We start from the raw sequence: 13,104 nt of genomic DNA, 5'->3' as shown, positions 1-13,104 counted from the left end.
GAGAAATCAGGACTTCAGTGATGTCCTTACCGACTCGGCCAACAAGTGGGGTATAATAGTGTGTGTGTATGTGTGAGAGTTTGTGTGCTTATACAAAACGTATGTTTATGCGTAGAGATATGTATGTATCTTTGAGCGTCATGTAGTAACAAACTTTAGCCGGACTAAAGGATTTAAAAAAACAAAAAAATTTTTGCAGTTGTAATTTATAATCGTATCGTATTCCGAATACCCAACCACCATTCCGTAAGTGCTCGTTAACGTCCTTGGGCAACAACTGGTATTACCAATTTGCAATGGGATGTTCTGTTATATCTCTGTAAACATCTAGATGAGAAAGTCCAACAGAGAGACGTGACTTCAAAATTCCGGATTTTAGTGTTGGTGTGTTTGTTTGTCTGTCTGTCTGTCTGTCTGTCTGTCTCTCGCGTGGAGAAACTGAAACCGTCTATGGGATGAATTCCGAGTAAAGTATCATTTAATGCAAGCGTTGTAAAACTGAATTAGTAGCTACCATTAGAAGATATTTTCGTCTTTGTTTTACAACAACAAAATGCTCGCTTATTTTAGAGTTTCGGCAAAAGGCGATAAATGCAAGCTGAAATAGAAGAACATATACCTCAGGCAGTCTTTGCCAAGCACGACAAAAATGAAGTACTATTTCTCGCTCTTTTCGCTTGTCTTTCTTTCACTTTATAGTCCTCGTCTCGTAAGATAATAGAATGAGGTTCAGACAACTTTTATCGTGCATTCAGTCATTAAGAATGAAGCTAGACTCGGCTATTGATCACTCTCTTGCTTCAGCCTCCTTTTTTGTGTAAAAAACAAAACTCGTTGATTATTTTTCATTATAAAGGCTCTCTCTCTCTCTCTCTCTCTCTCTCTCTCTCTCTCTCTCTCTCTCTCTCTCTCTCTCTCTCGTATTATTGTCTTCTCTCCCCTTGTATGGATGTTCGTTTTGTTCATTCTAATCTCTTACAATTTCCAGAAATAAGGGTTGGTCTTTTTTGTATTTGACACATTGTACACAAGGATAATCTCAAATAAGAAAACGGGGGATTGTTCTGTTCAGCGAAACAATGTTTCCTCTGTTTTCAAATCCTACCCTTTTACCGTATCTGTGGACCTTTTCTGCCATAGCCTCTCTCTCTCTCTCTCTCTCTCTCTCTCTCTCTCTCTCTCTCTCTCTCTCTCCTGACAATTTAGATGTAGATCTCATATAGCTCAAATGATCAAATACTCGCCTATTTTTGAGGTACGGTAATATTTGCTGTCTCGCCAGGATCAGTGACCTTATCCTTACCTCTCCAGATTCTCAAATAAGTACTTTATGGTATCCTCGGTGTACCTTCAGGTGGTGTAATGGATTGAGTAGTTACTTGAACTCTTAACGAAAGGAAAGAGGAAAGGACATCATCTATCGTAGCATCTAGATTCAAAGCCCTTTGTGATAAGCTAGAAGTTGTAAGGCAGTAGGGTTTATTGATGTTGACCATTTATATCTATCTATCTATCTATCTCTCTCTCTCTCTCTCTCTATCTCTCGCTCTCTATATATATATATATATATATATATATATATATATATATATATGTTATGTATGTATGTATGTATGTATGTATGTATGTATTTTTCTCGATATTTATTTGCTAACAGTAACGAATCTCAGGCCTTAATATTATGGAAGCGCCAAACTTAGCGAACATTTTCGTGAATAAGCGTGATCTAAATCCGTCTGAAATGTGGCAGATCAGGATGCAAATGTTAACACGAGACGGAGGCCAGAGAATAAACTTTCGGCAGCATGTTTTGTAGTGTTGACAAGTGCAGCAACATTGACGGGTGTTTGTTCTGGCACTCTCCTCTGTTTGATGTTAGAATATGCTATTAAAGCTAATTCCGACTCTCGTGCTACCTGACTCACGTTTCGGGTATTCCTGGTGCACTGCTTGGGCAAAAAGAGTAGTGTTCGGGAATTCATTGTTCCTATGTTATCTTATTTTCCCTCACAGAGTTACCCAGTTGATTCCCATTCCATTTAAACGGACAATACTCAAATAAGACTTTTTTTGTCTAAGATCTGTCAGTTCCTTTTTGTAATTTTTCATATCTTTGATTTTGCTTTTGAATAAACCTCGTGGCCTTTAATAAAAATGGCAGTAAATCTGACAGCTGAAATAGGCGTTGACATGTACGGTAGATTTTAAAACCGGAAACCCAGTCGGTGTTGGACACAAGAAGTTTTTGCTGAACGACCGGTCACTTCCCCAAGGGAAGACATTCTCGCTTCTGTTAAAGGAAAGGGCCGGGTTTTGTTTGACCTCTCGGGTTGTTTTTTTATTTTATTTTACATCGATGTCTTTCCTATCATCGTAAGTATTTCTTTATACAAGATATTTTTCGATTAGACATTTTTCCTTCTTGTGGTGTTCATGTGTACGTACATGTCTTAAAGGTCATTTTTTTTCTTCGGCCTTCAAAATTTTCTCCTTTCTGAAATTCAGAAATAAGTAAAATCAAAACCACATTTTCACAAATCAGCAACGAAAGCCAACCCCATCATTGTCACTTTAAGTCGCTTTTTCGTTTCAAACCTCGAAAAGCTTCTACGATTCTCTAAGGTGCTTCTGAGTTTCTTTTTATTGTGAGTAGTGAAGTTCGAGATGTTACTCATTTCTATGTTAGGAAAATATCCATTAATCGTCCAAGTTCAGAAGTTTCCCTTGTGAATAGTTCTGTCTCAGTAATCTATGTTAATACTTCTAAAGTTGATTATGTACAATACCCATAATTTTACATCGGTCGTTCACATTTGCCAGTTTGATTTGCAGCAGGACTCATTATTTGTAACATCTGTTTATTCAGTTTCATAGCATTCACCACAGATTATTGTACTTATAACAAGTTTTATAACACTGGAATTTAAAAGTCTGTTACTAGACATTAAATGTATCCAAATATATTTTGTATCGCACCGAGTCACTTCACGTTTGAATGTGCATGGCACTGGTGAATGATAGGAATGATAGTCAGTCATTCAAACTGTTTTTCAAGTACTTGACTACCACTGGGTATTTGATGCAGTATTGTATAGTCTTATTCTTTCTCCTTCCTTCCCACCACCTAAATATTTTAACCGGTTGTCTCTCACCACCATTGCACTGACACGGACTCCTTTTCGCAGACTGCGGTGGCTGCAACATGAAGTTCTCGCACCCGTTGTACTACAGGATGCACTGTTCTGTCTTCCACGATCCTAATTACTCTCTCACCATCCGCAAGTACCACTGCAAGGTAACTAATGAATACTGTCGCACACTATTCATCCCATGGTAAGGTCTCTTTCAGGATCCGTTCAGAACGTTACACGACTTTGTGACGGTAAGCGTAGGGAAGTAACGTTCGCTGGTCGGATCGAGAATATCATTGAGGTAAGATTATAAATGCATACAATTTTCAGATGCGCTATTCCAGGTTCAGGTATCCACTACATGTATAATGGAAATGTATAACATTTTCAGCTACGCTGCTCCATGGTAAGGTTTCTGTATGTATAATATCCTCTATTCTCTCATGCTTCCGTGATAAAATCTCCGTTCTGGTCAGCTGGAGAGAGCGGGTGGTTTCCAGTATTGTGGTAAGTTTTGGAAAATGTGATATTTCACGAACACTAGTCCGTATAAATATTCCTGTCGGAACCAGTTAGGAAGGTTTTGAGATTTCCAGTTCAGGGATGTTAAAAAATCTACGGTCCTTTCGTAAAAGATTTAAATTATGTAGTACTCTCTTTTCTCTTTAGATTTCAAACGTTTGGGATTCTATTTCAGTATGTTGAGAGATATAAAGCGCACCCTTTTGATTTTCTTAATATATCTGATCTCACTACTTTGATAAATTTGAAACTCTGAAACTGTAAGTTTAGAAAAGTACGGTGCGTTTGATATCTTTGGAAAATTCCAGCTTTTGTGAAACTTCATGAAGCACATTAGAATTATGATGATTTTGGAGAATTTTAGAGCTTCCATACTAATAATGGTATCAAAGTGTAAGTCTTTTCTAAAAAGCTCTTTCTCTTCAATAAGCCGAGCAGAGTATGAAATATCCTGTTCAGATTGAGTTTGAAAAATATTGTATTTTCTTTCTAAGTGAGAACAAAAATGAACAGCGCCGTATCCTTATAATATAAAAAATTTACAGAAGTCTTTTCTACTGTCATAAATTTAGGATGTTTCACGTGCAGATAATTATTTAAAAGTCTGTATTCCTACAGCATAATAGGACGCTATTGACATCATGTTAAAAACAAAGAAATTGCATTGTTTACGAGTCCAGCGTACCTACTGAAAATATTGTGATGAATTTGGAATATTCGGTGTCCCTCTTAATATCGTAAATATTAATATTCCTTAAGTTGTTTTTTTATGCCCGTCAATAAAATATTTATATACGTCCAGGGACGTATATAAATATTTTGATTAGTATTTGAGACTTGTGGCGACTTCGGAAAAAAGGAGGTATCTTCTCTTGATAAACTTGGTAAAGTCGCTGTGCTTATTTTACCTCGCTAAGTTCAGTTTTGATAAGCTGGTAAGAGTTGAGTTTTCTCTTTGACAAGTGTATGAAAATATAACAATCTTCATAATCTCGGATGTTTTAATGTGCTTATAAGGTTTGAAAACCTTTCTATTTGTAAAATTGATTTTATCCTTATATGCCAGAAGTTTTAAAAATGCTTTCGGATAATTGGAAGTACGTCGTTTTCCCCGTGGTATGTTTTGTAAACTTTGCTATTATATAGAAAATTTGTGTCATTTACCACAGAAAAAGACGGAGAAAACCTTGTTGCATTGAAGAGAACATTTCTGGATTGCTACGAAGCACGAGTTATTTTATTTTTCCATATTATTGCCTCGCGTTATCACAGATTTCCCTGTTATTGCGATTCATGTATCATGAACACGTTAAGAAATTTCTCACACGTTTTCATAAAACTGAACGTTGTTTCAATGTCAAAAAGTGTAAGCATCGCCATCTGATGTTTTCGTATCATTTCCGGATTTTTCGAAGACCAATTAGATATCTCGCTTTTTATATATATAATATTCTCAGTTCAGTATGAAGTACAGTATTTAATACCATTTTCCAAAATAATTGTAAAAATTTATTTGATAGTCCATCAATATTCCATAATAGTTCAAGGACATGTTCGATGTTTATTTTGAAATATATAGTTTCTCTGGTTACCTTTGCGTACTTGCCATTTATTCTTTACGTCATTTCAATTTCCACGAAAGGAATTTTTGGATGAACTGAAACACGTTTATTCATTTGCACGGCATAAAGGTTGCAATATCGGACGAGTCCTGGTAACCATAGAATAATATAAAGAGCTTTATCATTTAGTCAGCAGTCATTTTTGCATGTCAGTGAGTATGCACCGAAATCCCTGAAACCAGGCAGTATAGTTTCACCAGTGATGCTGATGAAATACCTACGATTATGAATGCAATTGATGAACCATACACGATTGTGACAGGATCAAGTAGACAGTCTCATTGAAAGCGCAAATGAGATTCACCTATGCCCATCGTCCTTCTGGCAAAGTGATTCGGATCAATAACAGATTACTTTGTCCACCGCCAGTTCATTTCGTCTGTAGTATTGCAGAGGACGGAGTCTGACTTGTTCGGTCTACAACGTTTCATGTGTTATATTATAATCATGTGCATCTGAGAGGGCTGTATTGTAAGTGAGTGCTATAATCTGGAATGTCATTAATGTTGTATTCGTTTTTGGCTTGATGACGCAGAGATTATATGGAGATAAATGCGGGTATCACTGCATGTATAAAAAAAAAACGGATAAAAAAAAAAAAAGGGGGGGGGGGAGGGGGGGAGATTTCTTGTATTTTCATGTAGAACGAATTCATTAATTTTATTTCTGAAAGTACAACCTCTTGCAATTAATAATATTTGTATGTATGTATGTACTACCTCTTACGTAAGTGTCACTTGTTTTTTTCCAAGTTTTTATTTGCCTTGAGCTTAGATTAATTTTTTATTCTTTCAACCCGGAGAGAGAATCTCTGTTGGCGACTTTAATTCATAAATGTTAACGAAACATATTACAAGAATTAAAATGCCAAATTTTGGCATTATTAGTTTAAGTGGTCTATAGTACCATTCCAGATAAAACCCATTAGAAATTTATCACAAGGTAAATTGATTAATTAAAAATACCAGAACGACATAACCAAGACCGGTTTTATGCTGTGTGGTCTCTTTTACAGAATGTGGGAAAATGAAGGAGAAAGAGCGCAACGTCGCTTCCCTTTGAACGAGCCGGTTATTGGTTTTGAATTAGGGTTGCTTTGCTGATTAGGTAAATCTGTGCGGTGAAAATATTCAATTAATTACCTGCATCTAGTGAGCTCTACGTGTGTAACCGCTTGGAGGTTTTGTTAGACTCAAAGAGAAGAATATTACGTCGGCGCGGTTCTTATTCTTTTCGTGTAGTTTTATATAACTTCGCGAAATTCTTTACTGGAAGTTCTTCATATGTTAAGTGTCTTATGCTCGGACGATAAAAAATTCTCTATGCGGACTTAAACCAACCATTTCTTTTTAACCATATGGAGGCATTGAAAAAAGAATGCAAATTCAGTAGAAGCTGTTTATTATTAATTAATAAAGGCCTTACCGAATTATTGTATTGCGCGATTTCAATACTTGTAATAAGTGAGGTGTATAACCGTATTTTTACACTTGTTTGAATTAATTTTATGCAATACAATTAGTGGCAGAGTAACCGGTGTTTTTCACAGAAAGCTGCATTTTTAAAAATTTTTTCATGGTTTTTCAGATTTAATAAGCCACTCCCAAAATACTGTTTGAAACAGTAGATGATGGCAGGTAAATTTATTCGGGCTTGACGTCTGGTTTCTGAATTAGTGATGTTTTTCCTAATTGGAAATATACGTATAATATATATATATATATATATATATATATATATATTATATATATGTATATATATATATATATATATATATATATATATATATATTATTTGTCAGAGTGTATAAATATGATACTTCAGCAGTTTTTCCATTAGTAGTTTCCTTCTAATGTTAATCAGGGTCTATAATGTAATCAGTGCTAATTCTAAGCATGCATTTATATAGCAAAAGCAGCCATCGGAAAGCGCGCACTTGTGCACATATTTTATATATATATATATATATATATATATATATATATATATATATATTATTTATATTTATAGAATATACATATATATCTATATGTATGGTGTGTATGTAAATATGGGTAGATTCAAAAGTATATTTACAACTGTTGAGGCAAGGCGTGACTGTGCAATTCTGGATAGATTATTATTTTTTCCCAAAAATGCTTCGCATATTTTTCATGAGCAACTAGACGATTATTCCAAATTGAAGCCTATTGCGGTCTTTGTGTTGTAGTCAATTCTGGGTTGTGAAAACACTACCTGAAGTCGGTATAAGGAGACGCAGTTTATTGCTTTTGTTTCTTTCAAAGTCGGAGTATTTTTCGTTTGATTACGGTTGTTTGCTTTCGCGGAGATCATTGCATATCATGAGTGATTGAGAAGGGATTAGTATGAGGCTTCATTTGACGGTAATTCCCGGTTAGTTTTAGGTTTATGAGCATAAATTATAAGATGAATTTCTTGATTTTATGTTTATTATTGCTGTGGAGTATACCAAAGTAAACAAATCGACACCGCCACTTATTCATTGAATGTCAGAGGTTACCATAACCATGACGACTGGTGATGCAAGCTCTGTATGTTCGCAAAAATAAAAGAAAATAAATTAAAAAAGGGAAGTTAAAAAATTTTGTATTGGAGAATATAATTAATATTTTTACGTCTGATAGATATGAGTATTTTATTCTTACAGTTCTTTATTCTGGTCGGCAAATTTGGTTAGTAACGTCAAAATGTACAGTTCCAGGGTTGGTTTCGCTTTCATTTATAGGCTTTCAAAATAATAGGACTTATTGTGGTTACCTTTTTATAAAGGTAACTTTAAATTTGTTTCGTAATTCGTCATGTGATTGCGTATTCTTGCGCTCGATATTCGTCAATGAAAAACTTATCGTTCTATCACTCATTACTGATTCTTATGCGTTTATATAATATATATATATATATATATATATATATATATATATATAATATAATATATATAGATATATACATATATATATAATACATCCATATATATATATATAACATATATATATATATATATATATATATATGTATATATATGATGTATGTAGTATGTATGATATGAGGAAAACGGGATTTCTATGCTTTAAAATATCTATATATAGAAATATATATATATAAAATATATATATATATAAATATACTATATATACATATATATATATATATCATATACATATATATACTATATCTATATATATATATATATATATATATATATATATATATGTATGTATGTATGTATGTATATTGAGGAAAACGGGATTTGTATGCTTAAAATGATCTTTTTTTATTTACTGAATACTAGAGAAATGGTTTTTTCTGTAACCTTCATTTGTTTATTGGCATTACTTGTATATGGCTTTTCTAAACAAAAGTATAGTAACATGTTCGTTGTACAGGGTGTCCGTAAAGTCCCAGTTACATTACAAGTATTTATTGCTTTAACGGTACTGGGACTTTATGGACACCCGGTAAAATTGTTTGTGGTTGTTTAAATTTTTTTATACTAAGCAACATCATTATTCTCTCAACACCAGACTTCCATTTTTTTTTATAATGTGGTGGATAATCTACTGATCATTATTCTGTTTCTCTTGCAATTAGCGGATTGCTATATTGCAGCATTTCTGTTCTAAAATGCAAGTCGGTGTTCCCAACAATTCTAGTCACGTCCAATGGGCAATTGTTGCTGAAGTTAAATTTTACACTATTAAATGCTACAATGTGCGTGTGCTCGTCTCTCTCTCTCTCTCTCTCTCTCTCTCTCTCTCTCTCTCTCTCTCTCTCTCTCTCTCTCTCTCCTTTGTATTTGAGCCACTGTTTCGTTAAGCGCTTATCTGATGCTGTAGGAGAAAATTTCCTCGAGGTACTACAGTAGTTACACAGCCATAAGTATTCCTGATACAATGTCCAAAAAATATTTCCTTTTGCAATTTGTGACTGTACACTTGCGCAAATAATGGCTCTTTCTTTACTTAGAGAGTGTAAGGTTTGGTATTTGTTTAAACACCCTTTAGAAAATGGATTTTTTGTTCAATTCTCGTGAAGTTTTATTTATAATGTTTCATTTATAATTATGATGTATTACATTTTGCAGTTATGTCGTGTCTTCCGAGTAATTTGAGAATTTTGACTACTAAGCCAGTAGTTTTTTTTTTTATTTATTTATTTATTTTCTCTCTTTTTTTGCTAATTACAAGAACGAAATCGTTGGAACAAGATTCGGCAGTAGCCATTTAATGCTGGCGGTTTACATGTTACAAGGATATTGATAGATTTAATTGATTTAATCATTAGAATTTTTATGTTGGGGACAGTAGTGCAGTAGTCCATTTGCTATAATGAATGCAATTCAGTAATGCATTTGTAAAGGTGCTGGAATTTATTTCATAAACTGAAAAAAAAAAATTGCTTTGTCTCTCTGGTAAAACAAATGAATTTATAATAAACGAGGAGTGGTCTTTTGTGTGATAGGCTTTTCAGCGAACTAGCCTACTTGTTTTCATGATTTTTATTCAATTTAACAAGTGCTGCAGGACTGAATTCAATAAATTCAGTAATCTTCATCTTTGTTTTTAGTGCCTTGCGCCAATTTAAAATTGCAATGCTCTATGAAAATATACTCAACCCTTTTCATAAATAGTCATTCTAATTTTTTATTATAATTCTGTTGATATTGCAATATATTAGTTAACTGTACCATTGAACTGGTCTCTTTCGTAAATTAACATATTTTTTTCTGCAAAAATGTACTGTTGCAGGAAATGAACCCGATGTGATGAAAGCAGTGCCGTAATGATGTATGTATAATAATGATACATTTGCAATTTTTACCCTTTCGATGAAAATATGAATAGGAAATTAATTCCAAGATTTCGCTACTCTTTTTGTCTAGTATCTGATCAGAGGAGAAATTATATTGCTGTTATACAGATTTTTTTTTTCATTATTTTCCTAACGTAAATCATAAAAATCACTTCAATATGGATACGATAAAGTATTCAGGATTGTTTTCAGCATTTCAGTAAGCCTGTCGTTCTTTTCAACCTATTTATCTGAAGTAGCTGTATGTTTTATAATGTCACAAAAGGAACACTGATGAGTGGGTTTAGTGCAAGAAAAGTAATGGATTTCTGTTTATTTCTTTAGGTTGTTAATGTTGTCCTTCTATATTAAAGTCTCCTTAGTAAGATTTTGCAAAATTTTGAAAATTCAGAAAATTATCACGCGTCAGATCGACAAGTAAGTTTTAATTGGTGGTTTTAAAATGTTAGAACTTCAAATTATTTTTAGTTATTGTTTCAGCGGCAAAGTGTGGAATGCAAGTAATAGTTTGGAAATTCTGTGTAATGACTGCCAGGTTTTTTCAAAGTATGAAAGATTTCTAACTTTTCTAAAATTGTATAGTATGCTCGGGTAATTTTTACTATCTTCGGTGCGTACAATGTCATAGGTAAACTATATAGATAACTGTACATTTTTAAAACTTAGTTGAAAATAATTTGCACAGAACAACTTAATCTAAGTAAACCATTAGGCCACATGATATTTTTTAGTAGTACCTGCGTTAGTTTGTATTGATTTATGTAATGACGAAAATGAATATTTATTTAGTACACTACCTAGGAATTGTACTTAAACGTTTTGCATCACGCGCTTAGTCCTAAGATTCTTTTTACACCTATGCAGTGCTTGATTTCACATTCTGCTGCCAACTTTTCACGTGTCATATGAAATGTTGGGCCCATTCAGTTGTTTGTTGTTTGAGATTAAGCTGGCCTTATGCCAGCACGGGTTCTTGCTCACAGAGCAGCCCGTAGAATCCCATTCAGATGCCTGATGTTTGATTTATGACAGAAAACTTCGACTGTTTCTACCGGAGGGGAACTTAGATTCAGTCTAACGATGGTCCCTTTAGATTCTTTTATCTTGTCGCAGGTAATGCTATTTATTTTGCTCTATTAGTGCTTCCTGTTGTTCAGTGAAGTTTTTGTGTGAATTCTGGTTTAATTAGCCTTTGACTCAAAGTTATAGATATGATTGATTTTATTAATATTAAAGTATAGTCTGTCACTGCGTTGATAATCATTTTAAGTTTGATCCTAGTTATTCACATGTTCGTTATTATTATTATTATTATTATTATTATTATTATTATTATTATTATTATTATTATTATTATTATTATTATTAATGCCATCCATGCTATCTGTTTGTGAACAGGTGTGCGGGCTGGCGGTACTTGGGAAGGAGAACATCATGCGTCATGCAGCCGAACAGCACGAGGGGAGAGGGGCCTACCAGTGCCAATACTGCAAGAAGGTAGGTGTGCCTACCAGCCTGTGAGCAAGCATGACCCTGCCTGACAGCATGACTTGCCTGATATTGACATCATGAGATGAGATTTAGTAATGCTTTTGCAACACCTTGAGCAGCATACCTGGTTTCAGGGGGATTTTCACTTTTATTTCACCATTTGATATATATTTTGACGCTCTTGCAATACAACATTTTTATTGCATTAACAAGGTACTGAAAGAGCTTCGAGAGAATTATCCCATGAAAAAAAACAATTGAAATTTATAACGTGGGATTTAGATGAATGCCTAAAAGTAAATAATCTAAAAGAGACAGAGGCAGTGTTATAGGAGCACAGAACAAGCAGAAAAAAATTAAATATTGATTTGGCCATGAGAATTGCTATCACAATTGACAAACTGGCTTTCGAACGGATTATTGGCTTTGCCGATTGTGTTTGTCTTTCTCTATTTTTTTTAGACTGTACACTTACAGTAGAAAAGAAACTTGAAAATGAGAGAGATTTTTGTCACAGCTCCAGTGTGAGCCGCGACAGGCCCTGTAAGCCGAGGCATATATATTTTAAGCCATTGTGCTACAAGGAAACCTTGTTGAAATATATTATTTTTGTGCCTTGGTAAAATATTACGTCAAAGTTCCCGCTCAGGATTAAGTAACAAAATTGTAATCAGAACTTTTATGGACGGGAAATACAAAGTTTTGTTTGTTTTTAGTTTTTCGGTGTAATAGTTTATTGCTAGAGATACATTATTAGCAATTGAAGAACTGAACAAGAATTCCAGAATGATGGTGCTGTTATTGTTCTGTGAACAAAGAACAAAAGATTTATGTTCTCGTAACTGTAGAGCTATCATGCCTGGTCTTCATGAAGCCGTTAACTTTTTCAAAAGTAAAAAGAGACACGTTTTCTCTCGGTAGATGTCAAATATGAAAATGATTCTTTGAAGTTTATATATACTATGAAAATTTAAAGAATGTTTTGCTTTAACTTTCATTTCCTGTTTTTAAGAACCTTGACGAGCAGTAATTTTATCATTAGGTATAAATCGGAAATGTTAACCAGTTCTCAAAACAATTTTGCCATCACTATACAGTGTTGCTGTATCACCTCTCACTGGGTTTTATTTGCACGGTATAACAAGAATCAAAGAGTGAAAAAAAAGCAAGATGATTTATTTATGTAAAGAAAAAAAAAGGATTAAAAAGGAAAAAGCCAATAAAAGCAAGTAACCAAATGTTTCTTAAATTACGTAACTAAGTCGAAGCCAGGGTCTTAAGCTTTTCATTTATTTTTGAATAAAAAAAAGCAAATGCGTTACAAACCTGAGGCGAAAAGCCTTAAATCAGAAAAACGTGAAAAGTAAGGGAACTGAAAAAGACAGAAAAGGCAAAAGGGTTTAGTGCGTTTTTTCCGTATCTCTTCCTCCCCCGGCCAGGTATGTTGTGCTTTCTTTGAATAGATAACATTTTTCTCGGAAGCTGATCTTCTTTTATATGAAACAGTG

General features: G+C 33.8%; 1 protein-coding gene across 6 annotated transcripts in view; it reads left to right on the top strand.

Annotated features, from left to right (window-relative positions):
• The window catches only part of LOC135221806 (uncharacterized), a 938,326-nt gene that overhangs the window by 889,137 nt on the left and 36,085 nt on the right, over positions 1-13,104 (top strand). For all 6 annotated transcript variants that reach the window (XM_064259684.1, XM_064259685.1, XM_064259683.1 and 3 more), the window contains 2 exons: positions 3,186-3,295; positions 11,504-11,602. In XM_064259684.1, the coding sequence (XP_064115754.1) occupies positions 3,186-3,295; positions 11,504-11,602 (209 nt within the window). The remainder of the gene's footprint in view (positions 1-3,185; positions 3,296-11,503; positions 11,603-13,104) is intronic.

The sequence above is a fragment of the Macrobrachium nipponense genome, chromosome 3, assembly GCF_015104395.2.
Source record: "Macrobrachium nipponense isolate FS-2020 chromosome 3, ASM1510439v2, whole genome shotgun sequence".
NCBI lineage: Eukaryota > Metazoa > Arthropoda > Malacostraca > Decapoda > Palaemonidae > Macrobrachium > Macrobrachium nipponense.
Note: the sequence above shows the minus strand (reverse complement) of the source record. Positions and strands in the feature narration are given on the sequence as shown.